Source organism: Bidens hawaiensis, unplaced genomic scaffold (assembly GCF_021521415.1).
Source record: "Bidens hawaiensis isolate Kalapana, Puna unplaced genomic scaffold, B.hawaiensis_p1.1 tig00012231_1, whole genome shotgun sequence".
Classification (NCBI taxonomy): Eukaryota; Viridiplantae; Streptophyta; class Magnoliopsida; order Asterales; family Asteraceae; genus Bidens; species Bidens hawaiensis.
Window position 1 is genome coordinate 372,548 of NW_027491990.1, and position 21,594 is coordinate 394,141.

General features: G+C 33.4%; 2 protein-coding genes across 2 annotated transcripts; both read right to left on the bottom strand.

The window, feature by feature from the left end:
• Positions 1 to 1,858: 1,858 nt before the first annotated feature.
• LOC143540452 (putative transcriptional regulator SLK2) lies at positions 1,859 to 6,426 on the bottom strand. Its single transcript, XM_077033507.1, has 9 exons — positions 5,420 to 6,426; positions 4,639 to 4,770; positions 4,507 to 4,555; positions 4,187 to 4,401; positions 4,033 to 4,101; positions 3,127 to 3,227; positions 2,916 to 3,009; positions 2,763 to 2,832; positions 1,859 to 2,670 (listed from the first exon to the last, which is right to left on the bottom strand). Exons 1-9 carry the CDS (start codon positions 6,311 to 6,313, stop codon positions 1,892 to 1,894), a joined length of 2,403 nt encoding a protein of 800 aa, XP_076889622.1. The 5' UTR covers positions 6,314 to 6,426; the 3' UTR covers positions 1,859 to 1,891.
• Positions 6,427 to 10,938: 4,512 nt separating this feature from the next.
• Positions 10,939 to 14,551, bottom strand: LOC143540446 (dihydrodipicolinate reductase-like protein CRR1, chloroplastic). Its single transcript, XM_077033505.1, has 10 exons — positions 14,441 to 14,551; positions 14,256 to 14,378; positions 14,098 to 14,172; positions 13,472 to 13,537; positions 13,292 to 13,387; positions 13,078 to 13,194; positions 11,872 to 11,964; positions 11,680 to 11,781; positions 11,164 to 11,250; positions 10,939 to 11,065 (listed from the first exon to the last, which is right to left on the bottom strand). The coding sequence occupies exons 1-10, from the start codon at positions 14,549 to 14,551 to the stop codon at positions 11,033 to 11,035; spliced, it is 903 nt and encodes a 300-aa protein (XP_076889620.1). The 3' UTR covers positions 10,939 to 11,032.
• Between the last annotated feature and the right edge of the window lie 7,043 nt (positions 14,552 to 21,594).

A 21,594-nucleotide genomic window follows, 5' to 3' on the forward strand; every position in this document is an offset into this window, starting at 1 on the left:
CTTGTTTTGGGACGTGTGTGGGCTCGAAGGCTCATGTATGCTTGCAGGCCTAGGCCGGATAAAATAAAACCAATATTATGTTGAGAATTATGCTTGTTATGTTTGTTCTTACATAGTGACTTGAGGATTAATTTGGGTATCCTATATGACTTATATGTTAGGATTATAAGAATATTGTTATTGGGCTAGGAGTTGCTGGGCTTGGAAGCTGGACACTGGGCCAGTAGGCCTAAAGGACTAAATATGTTGTTTGGAATAACTAGGGGTTAGTTGTTAGATTGCATTGCAATAGAGATTGGTGGAGTGTTCAAGCATTTGCAAAGAACTGAAAGAAGGAGCCTTAGCCGAAACTGATTTCTTTAAACAGGTTACGCTGGCTAATCGTTTATTAACGTTGGCATTAACTTTTTGATTGCTCTCTAATGGCTGTATAGTCGTTTTTAGCAGTTGGAAACTAGTTATTGACCACTTTTAAAACCCATAGGTATAAATAGGTATTGGGTTTAATGGTTTGATTACACCACGTCTCTAGCTCTTACAAACTCTCAAAAACACAAAACAACTCAATCCTGTCAACTCTCAACCCTCAAGACTCAAATGGAAAATGAAGAAAGCATAGTGTTGGAACTAGAAACAAAGAGAAACCCTGAAATTTTTTTCAAAGTTTGACTTATGTCTAACATCGGATAAAACTGAAATGGCTCGTTCTAAAATTTCCTCAAAGCCATGTTGAAATCCACCTCAAAAGCTCATTTAGCAAAACATTGCAAGGTAATGAAAGCTAAAATGAAGCACAAACGTCAACCGAACCTTGCGGAACCTGCAACTAAAACTAATCAAAGACGACAACAACGATGACTATATATATCAAATAAAATGTGGTGTTGTTTTCTTTTTATTTTAATAGTGTGTCATTTAATTTCCTCTCTATTTTAATAAATTGAGTTTATTTTACATTTGATTAGATAATTATTTTTATTTTTATACTAAAAACCGGCTTTAATTCCTTTAAAGCTGTATAGTTTAACCGATTCGGTTAATAGCCTAATCACCTAAACAGGATACTAATATTTTCCTCCAAAACCGGCTATTGAGATTAACCAGTTTTGACAGCCAAAAACAAGTTCAATTAATAACCAATAGCCATAACCGGTTAACCGGAATTTGCACCTATGCACCAAAAGGATGCGGCTCACATTTTTTTCACTGTATAAACATACATCATAAAGCATGCATTAGTGGCGTGCCAAGTTTATTTTACATTCTCTCAGATATTTTTTATTTTTTATTTTTATACTTAAAACCATTTTTCAAGCGGTACAGTTTAACTAGTTCGGTTAATAGCCTAAGTAATTAAACGGATTACTAATATTTTCTTCCAAGACCAGTTATTGAGATTAATCGGTTTTGACCATTTGATAAAAACAGGTTCGATTAGTAGCCAATAGTCAGCAGACAACAACCGGTTAACCGAAATTCATAACCATGCACCAAGCCTTGTATGCATTTATAGAGCTTATCCGTTATTCAGTTGTTCTATTACTTGATGTGAGCATTGTTCTCTATACATTTGGGCTTTTTTCAGACTTCAGATATGGGCATTGGATTTACACTTTTTGTGCTTTTCATAAAACATAACTAAAATAAAACAAAAATGACAAAAGGCTAAGAAAACCGGTAAAACCCACGACCGGGAGTTACAGAACCGCCCACGATTTTACTGCTTAAACATATAAGTATACAACATAAAGTATATATTAGTAGGAAAGAATAGCTCATGAACCACCTAAGTAGTCTCAACACACATAGAATGCTAACCAAATGGCATGTTTAAAGATGAAGAAGGTATATAAAGACAATTCAATACACGAACTGTACATGGTTTTAAACTTTATGCCTTCCAATCAAAACCCATTCCCTCCTCCAATTCATCATTTTCAAAAAAACAATTCCCCGTAAACTCGCTCCCTATATCCTGAGCAATGTCATCACACAAATGCGGCATTTCAGCTGTCACCGCCTTCTGATTATCCACCCCCACGTTAGCCGACGAGTCGCTCCGTGAAGCACCTTTAAAACTATTGCTCCTGGTTGGCACAGCTGGCGGCCGCGGTGATGTCCCTGTTGAAATCCCATATCTCAAACCGTCCCTACCCATACTCCCGCTGGCGGCACTCTGCCCGGAAATCGACGGCTTGGGCCCACCACCGCCGCCATTACTCATATCTTGAAGCAGTTGCTGAATCATGTGTTGTTGCATATGACTACCACTATGAGACGGTGACTGCTGGTGGTTCGGTTGTACCTGGAACATGGGTCTTTGTTGGAAGCCGCCAACTGCCGCCATACTTGCAGAGCCCTGAAACGGGTATCCGTTTTGGGCCGGGCTATTAAACGAAGAAGAAGCTTCTTGTTGGGAGTTTGAGGGTTTCCTCACAAGCATGTTTTGGTAGTTTGGCATTGCGAGTGCTGCTTGAGCTGAACCGCTTAGTGGAGCTCCTCGGTTACCCATGTGTTGACTATTGTTGACCATTGGATTGCTGACACTTGGATTCGGTGAGACTAACTTACTCAGCCCATTTCGGTCTGCTGGCAGACCCGGAATACTGGATATTTGTTCCATTTGCGATTTGCCCGAGTTTGTCTGTCGGGGAAAGTCTTTCAATCCCTCTGTAAAGGATAATAACATAGCAAAGAATAAAATGTTCTATAATATTAAGAGTAAAATCAATTACAATAATAATAATTGGTAATTATTATACCAATAGGGCCAGATTTAGTGTCTCGGCAGAAATCCATCAAGTCTTTCATGCTATTGACGACTTCAGATATCTAGCATAAATTCAGGCTGCAAATAAAAATTTGGCCTGGAAAAGAAATAAAAAAAAAATTTAGCAACAATGAAGAAAGTATACCTGTAAGCATCTAACATATCTTTTAGAAAAGCCCAAATCATTCAATGATTGTAACTCTAAGCTCCTAGCCAGCTGTCGCCCAGCTGTCACAACCCTGTCACAAAACACAGTCAATCAGTAACAAAATGTGTTTAAGTTGACCCGTTTAGACCCATACAAATTTGACCCATTATTCAACCCGCCCATTTTGCAAACTATGCTTAAAACTCACATATTGCTATTTGTCTGCAAATCTTGCTGAGAAACCCCATCAGAACCACTTTCTGCTATTGTAGATTGGCATTTTTGTGCCACTTGTAACAACTGATTCACCTTTAAATTAAACAAAGCAAACAAACGGAATTAATAGATCCCATTTCAGCCCGAGCCCATTTGGGTCTATAACCGAAACCAAATCGATATTTTTTAGGAGCAATTGCATATATCAGCCTTTGTAAAGGTCATTACTTGCATATTTACCCAACCCAAAACCAAAATTGCATGCATCTCCTAATCAAATTTACCAATTTTGATTTATTTTATTAAAAATAAACTGTAGAATTGACTAGTGTAGTTCCCTTGTGTTCACTGGCATCCCAAATTCAAATTCACCCAATTTTTATTTTTTTTTTGTCTTTTATCGAAAAAAGTGTCTTTCTCTATTTTTTTATGTTTCATTAATAACATTTTTTTAATCTTCTTTGCATTTTTTACTAAAAAAAAATTGTTTGCATTTTTTTCATTATTTTCTTTCATCTATCATAAAAAAACAAACAAAAAAAATTCATAGTAATATAGTAACAATCATAAAAAGACAAGTGACCATCTTCAAAATGAAAAACAAATGCCAATTTTTTATTTTGAAAACGGTTTGTAATATTAAAAGGGTATTTCGTCATTATGTGGAATTTCAATAAAGAAAGGGATATATGCAATTTTAGTTTTGGGTTGGGTAAATATGCAATAAGTGAAGTTTACAAGGGATATATGCAATACTCCTTTTCTAAAACCACCATTTTGACCCAAACTCGATCCCGATAACTAACGCAGCCCAATCGTTTTGCCAGACTTAAAAATAGATTCATCTATTCATGATTTCATGTATAATGTTCTTGGTAAAGAACAAACTTTTTTGTACCTGAGGTGCAACTAATCTACGAAGAAGAAGCTCTTCATGGCGTCGTGCACAGAATTCCCAGGTTAATATCTAAAACAATAAATACAATTAAGTAAAAAAGCAAACATATTACATAGGTTTTTTTTCTGTAAAAATATCATTTGCGTATAATTACCTTTAAATCGGGGGTGAAAATAACTTTGAGCTGACCCTCACGAACCACACGAAGCTGCTCGTATATACTTTCTTGAACTGCTTGTCCATACTCCAATACCATTATTCCAGAAGGAAATCTATATTCACGAGGCAAATCCAAAAACAAAAGCTCATCGATAACACCACTTCCAAATTTGATTTCATTAAGTCTTGGTAATACTTCAAACGTCGCCTCTGTGAAAACATATATACATATATGACATATCATCAAAACATAACCAAAAATTACAATGGTACCCAAATGTAGCATAAAGATATAACATAACAAGAATTGCATACCAAAGCCTCTTCCAGATTTTGAGCCACAAATATCACACTGCCATGCATCCTGAAAAAAGTATGATATTAATACAAGATGCAATCGAACAGAAAAGTGACACGTGCCATTGTTTTAGAAAATATATAACTTACCATAGCTGCCTGTGGAAAAACACCCAATGAATGATGGCCTACATTATCATACAAAGACAAGCACCACCTTTTCTTTGCACGTGGTGAATAATACTCTGCAACGAATTTTCTCCAATAGGAAATATTGTTATCCTGTATATATATAAATAAAAATAGTTCAAACTTCAAACAGATTCATGCATTCATTGCATCAAGAAATGAATAGGCTTGTAAAAGAACCAAGCGTTCACTTCATTTCGTGAACCATTTGGATGGAAGTTAAGTTTATGTTTGATTAATTAATAAACGAACGAACATAAACAAAAAAATTTGTTCATTTAGCTAAATGAACTAACATGAACACATGTCTTGTCGTTCATTTATGTTCATGAAAATGCGTCTATATTCGTTCATTTACATTTATTTATGTTCGTTAGCTTACGACTGCTAAAGCTTGGTGGTTTACATTTGCTAATTTATTCATTTAATTTTTTTAGCCCCAAAACATTGTTGTTCACATTAAATTTACTCGGTTTTAGCCTAGTTATGTTTAGTTATGTCCGTTTGCTTATGCTCGTGAACCCTTCATTTATGCTGTTAAGGAGTGAACATAAGCAAACACGTTCAATTTCTTAACAAATGTTAACGAACAAGAAAACCTCGTTCGTTTAACTGTTCGTGGAACAAACACAAACAAGCTCCGTTTGTGTTTGTTCGATTTATTTACAAGCCTAGAAATGGAACTTAATAAGGAAAATCAAGAAACAAAACGTGAGACTGAAATCTTGATAAACAAACTCACAGCAGGTCGTTGCCTTTGATGATACAAATATTGCATCAATCTTCGTGAGCATACACCACCATCATAAGGTCGTTTCATTGCATTTGCAGGTTGCAAGCTTTGTTGTTGTGCTTGTAACTGTTGCCTCAACTGCTGCTGTTGCTGCTGCTGTTGTTGTTGTTGAAGCAAATGCGCCCGTTGAACTGGTGGTAAAGATTGCAACAACTGCTGTTGCTGTTGCCTTATTCTCTGCTGCTGAATCAATGTTTGCAACTGTGGATTTGAGCTTTGTAACTGCATAGAATCTTGTCGCTGCAATAACTGTTGCAAAACCTGTTGCTGCATAATATCTTCCTGCTTAATATCCAATCGAGGTTTCTTTTGCGTGTGTGATACGTTGTCATCATCTTGAATGAACGATCCAAGCACTCGTGAACCATTCGGTAGTGAAACTTGACCAACTTGTCCAACCCGTGTACCAGCTCCTTGACCCGGGCCCACTTGATCTTGACTTGAGCCCGGTTGCATTGTTGTCGGCCCGTCTATAACAGACGACCCCGAAATACTTATATTATTAGAAGTAAACGATAAAGGTGATGCAGGTAACCGCATATAAGACTCATTATTCGCACTCACACTTCTTTGCAGACGCGGGCCACCACCGCCGGCGCCACCTGTAAGTCCCGAGTTAGCATCAGTAACCAGCGAACTTCCTCCAATACTATTCGTTATATCACCAGACACAGGCACCATGTTTGACCGCATATTTCCATTAAACGGATTTGCGGAGTTCCCAAACGAGCCCAAATGTGAATTACCTAACCCTTGAGGTTGCATATTCATATCTCCTTGAAAGAAAATACCTGAGCTCGGTGAAGAATGCACCAGCCCAACACCAGCCCGCGACGGGCCCATTCGCGATAGGGCCGCTTGCTGGCTTGAATCTAAGTAATTATCCAGTGCCAGCGCTTCTCGTTACTCTAATATTAACTAGATCTACTAAATACAAAATATACCCTAACAGAAGCAAATTTGTAACCCTGAACGAATTACAGCAGAAGCTGAGAAAAAAATAATCAGCAGTTCTTCATACAAAACCTGAAATCAGAAAGAATCAACAACAAAGATCAGAGCAAAAATTACCACAGATAACCTAATTTGTAATTTAGCAGCAAAAAATGAAGCATAAACACCAAATTTCCACAAAAATACCTCGTAGAAAAGCAAAGAAAACCACTAAATTAACAATTAAAACTCGTGAATTCAAATTACACCAGAAGCTATAATTTTACAACAACAACATTCAGGAACAATCAACAACAAACAGATCAATCAATGAAAACATTTATTATAATAATAATAATAATAATAATAATAATAATAATTAAAAGATCAATACTTTAACATGAAATGATAGAAGATTTCTCAAGTTCAGAGCAGAATTAATTACCACAGAAACCTAATTTGATTGAGAAAACAAAAACAAATTTGTAATTTAGCAGCTAACAAATTATTAAAGCACAAACACCAAATTAATTACGACTAAACTAACAACTAAAACTCAGAAATTCGAAAAATCAAGAACAACTTCATCACATTCATGAAGAAACAGATCAAATCCGTACAAAAATAATTACTTATACTAGTTAAATAAGCATCAGAATCTGCAGCCTTGAATCAAACCCAAATTCAAATTTTCAAAAGGAAACAAACAAACAAAGATCTGCTTTATGCACACAGTTTAAGCATTTTGATCAAATAGTTAAAAAAATAATCCAAACAAACAATAATAATAATTAAGTTGAATTAATAATTAAGCTACAGAATTAGATAATAAAGCATTGCTTACAAATAATAAAAATAATAAATCTGGTAGTGGTAATAATTATAATCATCAATCAGGACGGAGCTTAACAAACAAACAATCGATCGAAGTGAGTTTATGTATCTAGCGGGAACCGGAGTGACCGGAAGAGCCGGTGGAGAGGCTTAGGTGACCGGGTGTAGCCGGTTTATGTTGGGAAGCGTGTGATCAAGTTGATCGGGCGGTGATCAGGTGCATTGAGGACACGTGGCGAGATCTGGTGAGGTTGATGGATGGTTCTGTGACCTGAGAGGGAATTATCTGGTGCGGCCGGGAGTTGGGGTGTGACTCGGTGGGAGTGAGTTGAGTTGGACTCGGGGGGTATGGCCCACGACAAAGATAAAGGTGATGGGGGAACCGAGTCAGTCAGAAGTCGGCCTTTTGACTTTGCTTTTAACACTAATTTACATTAGCACTCCCTGTATAATTTGTTTTCTGTGTGTCCCTTTTTTTTTTACCAGCTCAATGTAGCATCTAAGGGGGATTGAACCCGTCAAAGTGGTTTTGAATTAAGCCTGCCATTTTATGTATGATTCATAACGAATACTAAAGAAATATATAATCATATTATTAAGGTTTATTGGATTTTAATAATCACTCTTGAATAGTTTAATGATATCAAACGATAATAATTTCTATTCATTTTATGTTCACTAGCGGTCCCAAACTTAAAAAGTTGGGACTTAACAGCGTTATATTTTTTTTTATTTCAAACTAATATTTTAAGGCTTTTGATCGAAAGAGGATATGAGTCGAATGATACAAAACTTAGTTCAACATGGTGCTTCAAAATGACGAAACAATGCTTAAATTCAGGTGTTTAAGCTTACAATTAACAAAAATCAAGTCGTTTGGATCACCGTTTCGAGCTAAGCTTTACATCAATCGACCCGTATCATCCTTCCGATCAAAAGCCCTAAATATTAGTTTGAAACTCGAAAAAAAAGTATAATGTCGTTAAGTCATTTTCAACTAGGGACCATTAGAGGCCAACTTTTTAAAATTTTGGACCGCCAATAGCGATAAATGAATAAGAATTATTATCGTTCAATACTATTCAATATAGATTATTAAAATCCAATAAAATATTTATTAAAACTAAAAGCATAATTTTTAAGTCCATACAAAAGAATGTACATGTCTACCTTGCAAGTTTTTGTTATTTGCATTATTAAAACCATAAATCTTTTTTAACTTTTTTAGTTTAATAAATATGAAGTTTCATTAAGTTATACAAACAATCTCCGAATCAATGTGAATTGTCCTATATATTTTATATATATTAAATTAAAGTGTGCATAGCTTCTTCTAATAGATAAGTGCTTTATCTTAATTTTTTTAAAAAGCACTAAAATATATGGTTCGTGTAATTATATATTAATTGTTTAAATGAATTGAAATTTTCTAAACCAACTAAAATGTGAACAAGTATTGAAACTCGTCAAAATAGTTGGATTTTAAAGAAATTAAAATTATAATTGACGAACTAATTATTTTTTGTCATAAGTATGTTAAAAAAAAAAAAAAAAAGTTGAGCCCTGCTTGCGGTGCGCACATATGATGTATATATGTGTGAACCCTCGGGTGGGCAAAAGTGAAATTGCACTAATTTTGACGTTATTTTACTAATCTCGTGAAAATAACGTTAAAAGTGACGGACGGTTAATCAGGCATCACGTAGTGGCGTTGATAGCTGAAAGATAAGGGTACATACACCGATCAGCCGGTGTCCCGATGATTGAGTGCTATGTGCCTTATGTCTAGGGCTTGATGCAAAACTACTATCGAGCCGGGGGTCTCACCGGAAGCAGCCTCTCTATCCCTATGGGGTAGAGGTAAGGCTGCCTACATCTTACCCTCCTCAGACCCTACCATAGCTTTGCTATTGGTGGGATATACTGAGTACGATGATGATGATGATGATGATGATGTTAAAAAAAAGTTGAAATTTGGAGGCGATGGTGATGCTAGGGGTGATGGTGATGGTAGTAGTGATGGTTCTAAGTAACGCGACCATTGCACTGGTCGGATGACAGTGAGAACGAAGATTGTGGCGGAGAGAACTCCATTCATATGTTTTGAGGTTAAAGATGATGGAAGATTCTTTTGGCATACCTCCAATGATTGAAGCCCATGAAGAAAATGCACAAAGAGATGAGATCGTGACTTTGGCCAAGGTTAACATTATAAAATACTTTATTTAAACACATGTGATTCGTTTCAAAATGTAAATATATTCAATATTTAAACCCTAAATACCTGCATGTGGATTTCGCGTGACTTAAATTACATGTACGCTGAAAAACAACATTTTGATGTATACTTATACGATGAAAACATGTGGATTTCGTGTGATTTAAAATATAACAATTTTTTTATTATATGTTTAACATATAGACTGCTTTAAAGAAGGATATTGAACGATCTACAGCACATGGTATTTAGAATACAGCTTGTTATCAATTTTACTTGTTCTGTTAGTTTTATTATTATTATTATTATTATTATTATTATTATTTATTGCAATTAACTATTAGTATCTGTATTATTACTGTTATTATCATTGTCTTTTAATTTCTTTATAAGAACCAAATAATAAAGTACGACTCGCTACCCATGGTAACCCAATAACAAAAGATCTTATACGTCCGTGATTATAGACGGGCTATATTTGCAGGTTATATTATCATTGTATTATTGCTACCACCAATGCTATTACCTTTTCTTTTATCTTATTTAGACAGCATGTAAACATATTAGTACACCCATAAACTATTTGAGATCAATTTGATCAAACGAGCCTATAAAATTTAAGAAGTGAGCTCAAACGCGAGGTTCACATACAGAACTTAACTAAAGTAGCAAGTCAAAGCAAGCCTATTATTTGTACAAATATTATAACACTTATCACATATAATAAATATATATTCATAGAACAAATTTATATTGTATATAAAATAACTAAATAGTATTACATATATAATTAAAATGTATTAAAAATATTTAATATTATACAAAGAAAATAGTTATTGGTATACAAATGAAATCAATAGTACTTAACAATTGATCTCAAGCTTGAAAACTCGTTAACAACCCGAGTGCGAACTCGAGCTCAGCACATGCTAATTAAAGGATTAATTGTGTAAGGTCATATGAGCCCGGAACACACCAATTCCATTGATTTAAAGATTAGTTTTAAAAAAAAATTTATGTTAGATCCTTTTTCGCTAGTAACGAGTTTCATGTACCGTCACATGCAATTCATGAGGCTGAGTTAGTCTTACTGAGTTCCAGTTAATTTCAGGTTGAACCCATGACTACACTTACCAAACAAGTTGACCCTGTTAACATATTTAATCTTACAACCTTATAGAAAAATATATTTATGTCAAAATTTATATTCCCATAATAACTGTACTTAAATTTAAAAGTTAAAAGAAATCGAGTTATATTTACATTTGTCATTTTGGTTGTAAATTTATAAGTATAAATATTCAAAATAATCATCACTTTTCGGTTAAAAGGATCGTGTACTTGTCAACTCACGTATACGCGTGTTTTGTTCAAGCACGTGTCAGTTCAACCATCCAGCCCATGAACAAGAATGGTTTAGCATCCCTAGTTTCATGTTGGTTAAATTGTGTGAAGGATTACATATATAGATCGTATTGTCAATTTAGGTAAAAAGAACTCTCAAATCATTTAAACTTATCCGGTAATCCAGAGGTGAAATAGATCGCTATCATCTTCGACGCAATGAGAAAACTTTACTACAAGAACTTCTCTAACCCGTAAACGAGATTCTGCAGGATAACAAAACCAATGTGAAAAAGAAAACATTTGTAATAAAATTAAACTTTGAAAGTTGAAGGTTATATATTTCTCTTATTCTTAAAAGTACCTTTAGACGTACAACTTTTCTGATCGCTAGAATAAGTCCAGGCATGAGACACTCAACATTCGTGATATCATGTTTGATAGAATACACCTATTATAATCAACAAACGTATGCGTTATATTTCTAGAAAAAGTAAATGTGTCAGTGTCAGGATCACTTTCAACCTTCTCTTTATCTCTAACGAGTTAAACATGTATAAGAATTATATATAATAAACCAAACGTGTAGTGTTAGTGTCAGTTTCAACATTTTCTTCTATCTCTATCGAGTCGAACAGGTAAGACAAAAAAGTTTAAAATAAGACTAAAGGTCGCTTAAAATATATTTTTAATGCATACAACCTTATAATTGACGACGCTGAATAACTAAACTGTTATAGACTAAAAATGTAACTTATATGCGAATGTTAGGAAAATGTTAAACCAACGGGCCCGGCTTATTTTGATATTAAATTTACCCATTATCCAACCCACATATCTTGTGGTCTCTGAGAAAAGCACATGCATTAAAGAAACATACCTCGCCTGGTCCCGAAAAATGGACCGATGTACTAGACACAAGCCCGGGAAGAACTAAACTATGCACACGAATCCCGTCTTCTCCTAGTCGTTGCCCTCTCGCCTGATACCAAAATGGCAAAATTTGATACGTTACTTAATTTTTAAATGTTTAGCATTCAACATGTAACTGATTGCTCAAACTGAACTTTACTGGAACATTTGTTTCAAGATCGTCTCTGTTGTAAAGCTGCCCGAGGTTAGAGAGATTGTTGGCGATTTGCACAGAATCTTGTGACGGGAATGCCTGTTTATTGTCAGTTGTGTCAGTTTTAAACAGCTTGATTAGAGTTGGTACTTTTATAATTCACTTATAAACTGGTCAAACACATGTAATAAAAATTTACAATAAAGAAAAAGGGTCAAACAGGTTGGGGCTTATGCAGCTATTTTTAACTGGTCAAGCACCCCTAATATAAAAATCTACATTGCAGAAAATGGATCAAATAGTTTGCGCCTTTGGGTTATGTCTTTATTTTTAACGGGTCAAACGTGAATAAAGACATTTACATTAAAGAAAACCGGTAAAACAGTTCGGTTATGCCTTTATTTCTAACAGGTCAAACACATTATAAAATTTTACATTAAAGAAAACAGGTCAAACAGTACAGGGTTATGTCTTTATTTTTGATGGGTCAAACACATTTAATAAAAATTACAATAAACAAAACAGGTCATACATTCGGGTTATGTCTTTTTTTTAGCGGGTTAAAAGATATAATAGTCCTTTACATTAAAGAAAACGGGTCATACAATTTGGGGTTCTCTTTATTTTTAATGTTAAACAGATATAGCAGAATTTACATTAAAGAAAACAAGTCACACCGGTCAGGGTTATGTCTTTATTTTTAACTGGTCAAAAAATCTGCGATCATGCCTTTAGTCAAGCAGTTTGGGGTTATGCTTTTATTTTAGCGGGTCAAACATTTTGTGGTTATGTCTTTATTTTAACGGGTCAAACAGTTTGGGCTATGTCTTTACTTTAAAGAAAGTCAAACAGTTTGGGCTATGTCTTTACTTTAACGGATCAAACAGTTTGGGCTATGTCTTCACTTTAATGGATCAAACAGTTTGGGCTATGTCTTTACTTTAACGAGTAAAATAGTTTGGGCTATGTCTTTACTTTAACAGATCAAACAGTTTGGGGTTATGTCTTTATTTTTAGCGGGTCAAATACATTATAATGAAACCTTACATTAAAGATAAACCGGTCAAACTGGTCGATAGGCAATATTCATCATTCTAACGCACAAAAACCCCAACCCATTTTATGTTTGAATAATATATTTCAGGTCAACCAACCCGTCTTGACATATATAAAACTTGACTGTTTGACCTGTTAATTATATTATCAACTTACCCCTGTGTTAGCTTTAGATTCAACTATCTCGACATTATTATAGTGAAAAGAAGCCGAAATTGCAGCTTGCTGGAGCAGTATCGACCCTATTGACAAAGTCGGTGCAACCAAACAACCCTGAAACGCAATTGCCACATTTATTTCCACTTAAAAGTTAAATTTATTTTTATTGACAATTTTAAGGTTGAAACGCAACCTCTCACCCTGTGCTCACCATGGTTGCTTTTTCACAGAAGCCGGATAATGCTGCAATGGTTTCGGGCTTAATTCGTGGGACATAAACCACACTATTCATACCAAATGCGGTTGCCTGTTAACCTCAAAACAGCAATAAAACATCACAACAAATGACAGTTTGTATAAAATCATTCGGGGATAGAACAAGTCCACAAACCTGTTTGACATTGTCATAAACCGTAGACGGGTCAGTGAAATCGACTACAACTGATGTTGCTTTTGACTGTCAAAGAGTTACAAATTCGTCTATCAGTACCAGTGTGCATGAAACCTAAAACAAAAATCTAAGGCTGGTTTTATATTTTCGTTAAAACCAATTTGTTTCAGTTTTGCATGTAAACTAAACTGAAAAGCCAAACCAAATGTATGGATTTTCGTTTTTAGTTTTTGAATGTTAAGTAATTTACAAGAATTTAATAAATAGTGTAGCCCATATATTTTAGCAAAAACATCCTTAAAAGATTTGTGCCCAAATTAATTATTTCAGTTAAAAAATTCTGGCGCAAAAATTTCAAGCCCAAATGTTAAAACCGAAACCGAACCGAAAAACTGAAACAAACAGTTTTCAAAACCAAAAAAAAAATTACAGTTTTTGGTTGGGTTTGAGCCCAAAACGAAGCCATGTCAGTATTTGTGATGTTTAAAGCAAAGTTTGACTTGCTTTGAAAGTCAACTGAGTAATTATGTAAATTTGAAATAATAAAGAATTAGTCTGGTTGGTAGAAAGAAGCAGTTAGTAATTAAGTTGGTTGAGATGAGAATCATGTAAATAGGAAGATTGACCTGAGATATGGAGCCTAGTAGCATGGTCAGATCATTGATTATGGGTATCTCAAGAGCTTCTTCCATGCCACAAACCTTAAACACCATCAAATTATTATTATTATTATTATGCATTTAATTAATTAATTAATGTAACAGAAACATAAACGCAGAGTGACCTTTCCAATATCTTGTCCAACAAGATGTGAATCAACGGCTCCGGCAACTTCCATACCTCTGGACTTGGTGACTGCTACCACCGCCGCCATTCCAATCTCCTTGGCGGCTCCATTGATCACCACCTGCCATTCATTCATTCTTTTTAACTACCCCAAGCAACAAGGCTAAATGTTTATATCATTACCTTAATGTTGTTTTGAGTGGGCTGCTGAATTGAGCAAGAGATGAAGAAGGGATTGTATGTTTTTATGTTTTTGTGGGCTGTGTGATGAATTTGGATTCTCAGGGCGGCCATTGTTGCTCCTCGAAGATAAGCTTTCCAAATATGAGGTTTCTCTAGTTTTGTACGTTTTATTGTTTGAATATTTGTTAGCTGGGGCAAGGCTATCCAAATTTGAAGTGTTCAATAGTCGTCGTTTTAAATAAGTCACCTCTTGAGATGTATTGGTTACTTTTTAAAAAACGTCTTGTGCGTTTATAAATAGTCACATTTCATATTTATTAGAGCATTCTTAACGGATTCCCTAAATTAGGAGGTTCCCTATTTTTTAGAGATGGTTATGAGATAATGAGAAAGAAAATGTTACTGTTCATGATTAAATTTGGATAAGCGTATTGTTCATCTCTATAAGTTTTTAATGTTTTTGAAAGTGGTTGTGCGTGAATGAGAGAGAAAATGTAATGATAAAAGTATAAAAAAGGATTATTTAATTAGAAATAAGAGAGAAAAGATATTGTTTTTAGTGTAATTATAAAGATGAAGATGAAGAATTGAATAGAATGCTCTAATTAGTTGTAGTTACTGCAAATGTACTATTTATGTTTTCAATAACTAGGTGTGTTTTTATATAAAAAAAAATTGTTTAATTCATATTTGGTTTTGAATATTTTTTTTTTCACCGATAGACCGTTGATCTACCCGATCATTTCCATTACCCTCTCAGAATGAAATTCACAATAAATGAAAAAATTCAATAGCTCAACCTAAAACTCTTTATTTTTTGTTACATATGAGACTACAAGACCTTCCTTTTTTTTATTGAAAATATGATCTTCTAATATACTTAAAATTTCACATTAATTCATTTCAATAAATTAATACACATCTACAAACCAATTTAATGGTTCATATGAACACATACAAATAGATATATCAATATTGAGTTATTAACAGGTGGCATGTTACCAATGACAGTGATGCAAACATATCAGAATTAATCAAAAGATCAATCGTTGTTTTTGGTGGGTTTACAAGGTCAAACATGCAAGTGGTGTTTAGTGTAACACCCTGTGTAAAATGAGTATACGTACAACTATTCATGGCGTATTCTATGTATAGGAATAAAGCGTTTGGTGTTAGAAAAGTCGAAGGATTGAAATTGTCAGTAGTAACCTAAATAGGGGTGAGTCGGGGCCGGCTCCGAGAAAGCAAAAAAACTTTTGGGCCGAAGGTGAAAATTTTTTTAGGCCTTAAATAAAAGGAACATTTTGTTGAGTTTAAACAGTTTAATTTTTATATAGGCTTATTTGGTTATAATTTGAGTTGTGTAAAAAAATTTTGTATAGGAAAAAAAAATTAAACCTGCCTCAAGTAAGTCTAGAATACACAACCTCTTGATTGTGAGTATTACCTATTTGCCACTGAACCAAGCTAGTGGTTATGTTATTGTGTTTAAACATTAAATATACATATTGTTTTTAATAAAAATACATATAATTTTTTTTCAAAAAAAAAAAAAAATTCGGGCCTAGCGAGGTGTCGGCCTGTGGCCGTCGACCACCCTGCCACCCCCAAGGGCCGGCCCTGGGGTGAGCAATTCGCGGTTCCAAACCGTGGGAACTGAAGAACCGGAACTGTACCGTATTATTATATTTCGGGTTCGGTTTCGATTCCGGTTCTTAAATATGGGTGAAAACGGTTCCTTATTCGGTTCCGGTTATAAAACTGCTAGCACCGGGTTAGGTTTAAACTTTGAATATTATATTTAAAATCCTATTTATTTAGTAGGCTTTTATACTTCCCAGTACCAACGACCATCCACATTCTCATTTTCCCGGTTACATTTAATCGCTTACAATATCATAAATGATAATCATCTTTCACGGTCCTAAATCTGTTTTAAAAGATAATTATTTTCTGAAATATTTTGAGCTATTCTAATCTTCCTCAATCCTTTTCATTAAAATATGATAATGTTTTATTTTATGGGTTGTCGATTGTTTCTAGCACTTTCTAATATTTCATATTTAGAATTTTAATTGAAAACCGGTTCTGGCAAGAACCATGTACACAAGAACCATTTAACTCGATTCCGAACCGAACCAGATCCATTAAAATATGGTTCAGTTCCGGTTCTTAAATTTAGCACTTAATGGTTCCGGTTTCGGTTCGGTTCTTGCAGTTCCGAACCGTTGCATAGCCCTAAACCTACAAAAATCGAACATTGAATTTATTTATTTATTATTATTATTTAACTCTTGAAGGTTAAGAAATATACTTTCACAAAATGATCCAATTACAATAGAGAATCAGGTAATCAGACAAGCTACGCCGCAACCCTTTTTTGATGAATGGCAAATCCAATCCTACTGAAATAAAGTTACAGTTGTTCGGCGTCGATATGTTATTGTGCACGACTCTCGCTAAACTCTTTTCATAAACGTAACAACATCAGGAGCAAGGGACCCAAATGCATCAAAATCAAAAGGAACGAAGGCATGTTGATTCTCGACGCAAACCTTCTCGTGCTTAGCATTTTTTTCGGATTTTGCCTTTAATGCAGTTTGCCTAACAACAAAATCAGTGTCCTCTAGTAAAGTCCACACAAGTATGCTTCCCCTCGCTCATCCAAACACAAGAACGCCCGCATGCCGGAGAGTTGGCCTCCCTTCACGTAGACCCGAAATTCACAGCAACCTCCTTTTTGTGCCGAGATCTCCGCTCGTTTTAATACAAATTCAAAATTCGATATTAGAATCCAACATAATTTCGAATTTGTGATTTTCAATTGGAATTTTGAGTTTTTAAAATTTGATTGGAATGATGAACATACTACATGAGGCGTAGTATCGATTACTAACTAACACAATCGGTAAACATAATTAGAAGATACAATAAAAAGTCAAAACTAAATTGTATTAGAGCATTCTTAAGCTATTTCTTAAAAAAAATGCAAGAGAAATTTGTAAATTATATGGTATGGTTAGTAGAGAAGAAAGAAAATGTTATACGAAAAAGTTAAATTTAGGGTTTTACTTTTCACATCTATAATATTTTAATATTTTCTTAAAGTGGTTGTGAGTGAAGGAGAGAAATGATAATGATAGAAGTATAAAAGTGTATTATTTAATTAAAAATGAGAGAGGTTGTAATGATTTTTAGTGTAATTATATTATATATATATAGAGGATAAGGTTAAAATACAAAGTAAAACAAAAATGAGAATGGTAAGAAGAAATATAATTCATTAATCTTATATGGATGGTGGAGATTAATTTAAAAATAGAAATTGATGAGAATGAAATGAAGGTAATAACCCACCTATTAAATCTGCTAGACCGTTCATCCCCACTGTTGTTATCGTTCATCTCCACCGCTTCTATCGATTCAGACCGTTCATCATGATTATTTATTATGGTCAATCTTTTTGTTACCAACACAAATTCAAATCCTCTCCTGTTTTCCATTGTTTTTTTCTTATTGGGTAACTTTACAATTCCCTGCTTTAGATCCATAAATTTGCATGTTTTATTAGGGTCAAAATAACAATATTAGTAGGAAATAAAGAAATCCAATATTAAAAAAAATGTCAAATTAATGGTTTTGTGATTAATTAGGGTCAAATTTATTAACAACTTTAATCACAAATGTGTTTGAAACATTTACTATTGGTTTTTAATTTCGTATTTATATTCTTGATATGTTATTTGTATATTTAACTTAGATTTTATATTTTTATGTTTATGGTTTGACAAGTTTGACTTTTGATTATGTGGTTTTGTAGGTGTTGGGGTCATCATAAAATTTTATTTGAGTAAGTGGATCAAAATACAGTGGAATTCTTTGGGATTGAATTATAGTGGAAAGTATTCTCGCTTGTCGGTGTTTTTCCGGTTCATATTGTAATTTGATTTTAATACGGTGTGATGCATCTCATTTTGTTTACTATTGTTATATGTCGCATGTTTAAGAGCCTAAATTGTAAGGTGATCAAAGATTAAATTTTGACTTTTTATTTGGTATTTTTACTTTTTTTCAGACTTGGTTTTGTTGGTTATGTTACTTGGTATTATTTTTTATTTCATATTGGTTGGAGGGCTGAGAATGTTCATTGGTGTTTCACAAAGGAGAATTCAAATAGTGAAAGAAGATGGGAAAATTAAAATGAGTGTTGGGGTTATTGCTTTTTATAATTTGATGCAATTATAATTTGATGCAAGTTTGTCAGTTATATGTTTTGTGCTATCTTTATCATACCCTTTGACTATTTGGTCAACCAAGTGTTTTTTATGGTAAAAATCAATATATATTAAACTATTATCTAGAACAATCTGCAATTTGTTTCTCATCATTTGTAAAGGTTTTATGAGTTGCATATTTTTAATTCTTAAGTTTATCTGAAACTCATCGTTTTGGAATAGGAAGCATGTCTTATTTGATCTCGAAGGTTAAAAGTGTTCATAGTGAATTTTATGTTTCACACTAAGGTCATTGGTCAGCCTTTATTTTTCTTATCTGATTGACCAGTAGTTGGATTGTGTTTCAATGCAAAAGTTTTGTTTTTTTAACCTTATTCTTAAGTAAAAACATGCACCCCTTGACTTTTTGTGGTCTAAAGTTTTATGTTTTTAATGAATTCTTTGACAGAGTCTGGATGTGTGATGTTATATGCCGTGTCAATAATATCACATATTTTTATTGTAATAAAACTATAATTCAGATCATATAGTAACAAAAATTTCAAATATTTTTACATTTTTATATTTTTCAACAAGTCTTAGGATTTAAATACTAAAATATCGCTTTACGAAGTTATGTTTATATCGCTTTACGAAGTTATGTTTTTTACTTCTATATAAAGTTACTATTGAACATAGTTATGCTTATATATAATTTATATATAATTCTATATAATGTGTATATTAATTTCATATAAATTAGACAGTTAATAAAATATCAGTAAAAACAAACTCAATGCCGCTGAAATCTCTTTAAACGGATGTTTTAGAACTCCGGTTATGTTAAATTAATGATTTAAGCGAGTTGGTACTAACCAGAATCTGAACAGCGAGTCGGAAGTCGGGTTTTGGTCAGTCATTCAAATTTCGTTACGAGAATAAAAGTCTTCTGGACCGAATTTCTGACCAGAAGCATGAGAAAGCTAATTATCAAACTTGTTGACTGTTTTGCCCTTTAACGGGTTTTAAGCAAATTGACCAGTCAACACACTACCGAAATTGATTGAAGGTTATTGACTAGGGAATATTTATGAACGATTTCACAGAAGACAACTTACCCGGATGATGCTTGAATCGATGAGAAACGGAAGTCAAAGGTCAATACAATAACAAAGTCAACCTCCAAAGCTTGTTTATTCGAATATTATGACAAAACCGAAGAAGATGATGAAGAACAGAAGCATGTGATGGCTGGGAATGATATATTAGGGTTTAGGGAAGTTTGTGGCGGTAGATTTAAGCTTTGTTTATATAGAATACACAAAAACGAACTATATTTAGTTAATTTACTCGATTAAGAAACCAAATCGAGTTTTAATGATCAAATCAATATTACAAGCAGTAAAATTCGTTCTTGGGCAAGGAGTAATGAACATGGACATGTATCTAGTCTATATTACTTTTCTTAGGGCTTAAAACACTTGATTTAGTCCAAAATTAAGCGATTTAAATGCTAAAAACGATCCAAGAAACATAAATAACAAAACGATCTGTGCAACTATGTGGTAGCGACGCAGCCACCCACTCTTGTGGTCGCGCACCGCCCCGAGTTCAAGGGGGAAGAGTTTTAAATTTTTTCAATAATGGTCCTTGTACTTCATAAAAAGGCTAAATATTGAATATTTTATGGTTAAAACAATAAATGAACATCATGGAAAGTGTAAGGGGTATAAAATGAAAATGAAATTCTTAAATACGTATAATTGCTTGATATTATTTACTAATAAGGATTCGAATAAGTTCCCAAATCAGTTTTATATAAATGAATACGAGATCGAAAAATCCGAGATGTTACATGGTCCCCACTTGACACATCTCAATTAATTATGGCTTCTTACACTTTTCATTTTTGTTGGACTTTGTAGATTAACTCAACCCTAGACAGTTAATAAAATATTATGATATAAATCACATTTATATAATATTTATTTGTTGTTTATTTATCTGACACATTTGGTATAAAGGTATGTCACTTTTCATTTTAAGTTAATTTCCTTTATTATACAACAACAACAATAAATTAATTAATATACAATATTTGTTATTTATCGCTTCCTTTTTAAAATAGGGGTGGACACATTTGTTACTACATCTTTTTTGTATTTGTTTTAATAGGATGTTATCTCGGTGACTGATGACAATCTCAAAGCAATGGAAAAAGCACAGGAAAGAGCATCGCATATAACAATGAGAAGACTTCCCCTACCTGTTCAACTCCCACTTTAAAAAGGAATCTAATTGATGTGTATAATTTGGATCATCCCCCGACTCAGTCTATAACCGAATCTCACTCGGTGACAATTGTTGATGAAGAAAATGGCATGTCCAAGCTCTTGATTCACAAAATGGAAAAATAAAAAAAAAAACTTTCTCATTTAAACACTTTTTAAAAACATTTTTAATTTCTTCGTACTGTCTGCTTTGAATTTTGAGTACTTATCTACGCTTGGGTTTTTTTTGTTTATGCACGCACTATTTGAAATTTACAATTCTTATGGTTTATGTTTTAATAATTGCATGTTCTAGTTCTTATGACTTATGGTTTTATTATAATTTTCATTAATTATCTGTGTAATACACGGGTCTCAAAGTAGTAAAGAAATATAATATGGCTAGAGTACTAATATAGTGGGAAAAAGATGATGAAAAATAACTTTTAAATAAGTATATGGATATAAACGAGTAAACCGTGACATTTTAATCTTGGTGATTTGAAAAACTACGTAGTTGATTATTTTATAGTCATAATGAACATGCGGGTAAATTATATGTATACGATACAAGAATGTAATTTTGAAAGATGCATTTTTGAGTAAATATGATTAAAAGAATATACATGAATTCTAAACACAAAGATAAACATATTTTAAAGTATGACGT

Excerpts from the sequence above, each read along its gene's own strand:
- LOC143540446 (XM_077033505.1), bottom strand. The coding sequence starts at position 14,551 with ATGGCCGCCCTGAGAATCCAAATTCATCACACAGCCCACAAAAACATA. Across the intron at positions 14,379-14,440 it reads CCACTCAAAACAACATTAAG|GTGGTGATCAATGGAGCCGC; the intron begins GTAATGATATAA and ends AATGAATGGCAG. Across the intron at positions 14,173-14,255 it reads TTGGACAAGATATTGGAAAG|GTTTGTGGCATGGAAGAAGC; the intron begins GTCACTCTGCGT and ends ATGGTGTTTAAG.
- LOC143540452 (XM_077033507.1), bottom strand. The coding sequence starts at position 6,313 with ATGGGCCCGTCGCGGGCTGGTGTTGGGCTGGTGCATTCTTCACCGAGC. Across the intron at positions 4,102-4,186 it reads TTTTCACCCCCGATTTAAAG|ATATTAACCTGGGAATTCTG; the intron begins GTAATTATACGC and ends TTATTGTTTTAG. Across the intron at positions 3,010-3,126 it reads TTGCAGACAAATAGCAATAT|GGTTGTGACAGCTGGGCGAC; the intron begins GTGAGTTTTAAG and ends GTTTTGTGACAG.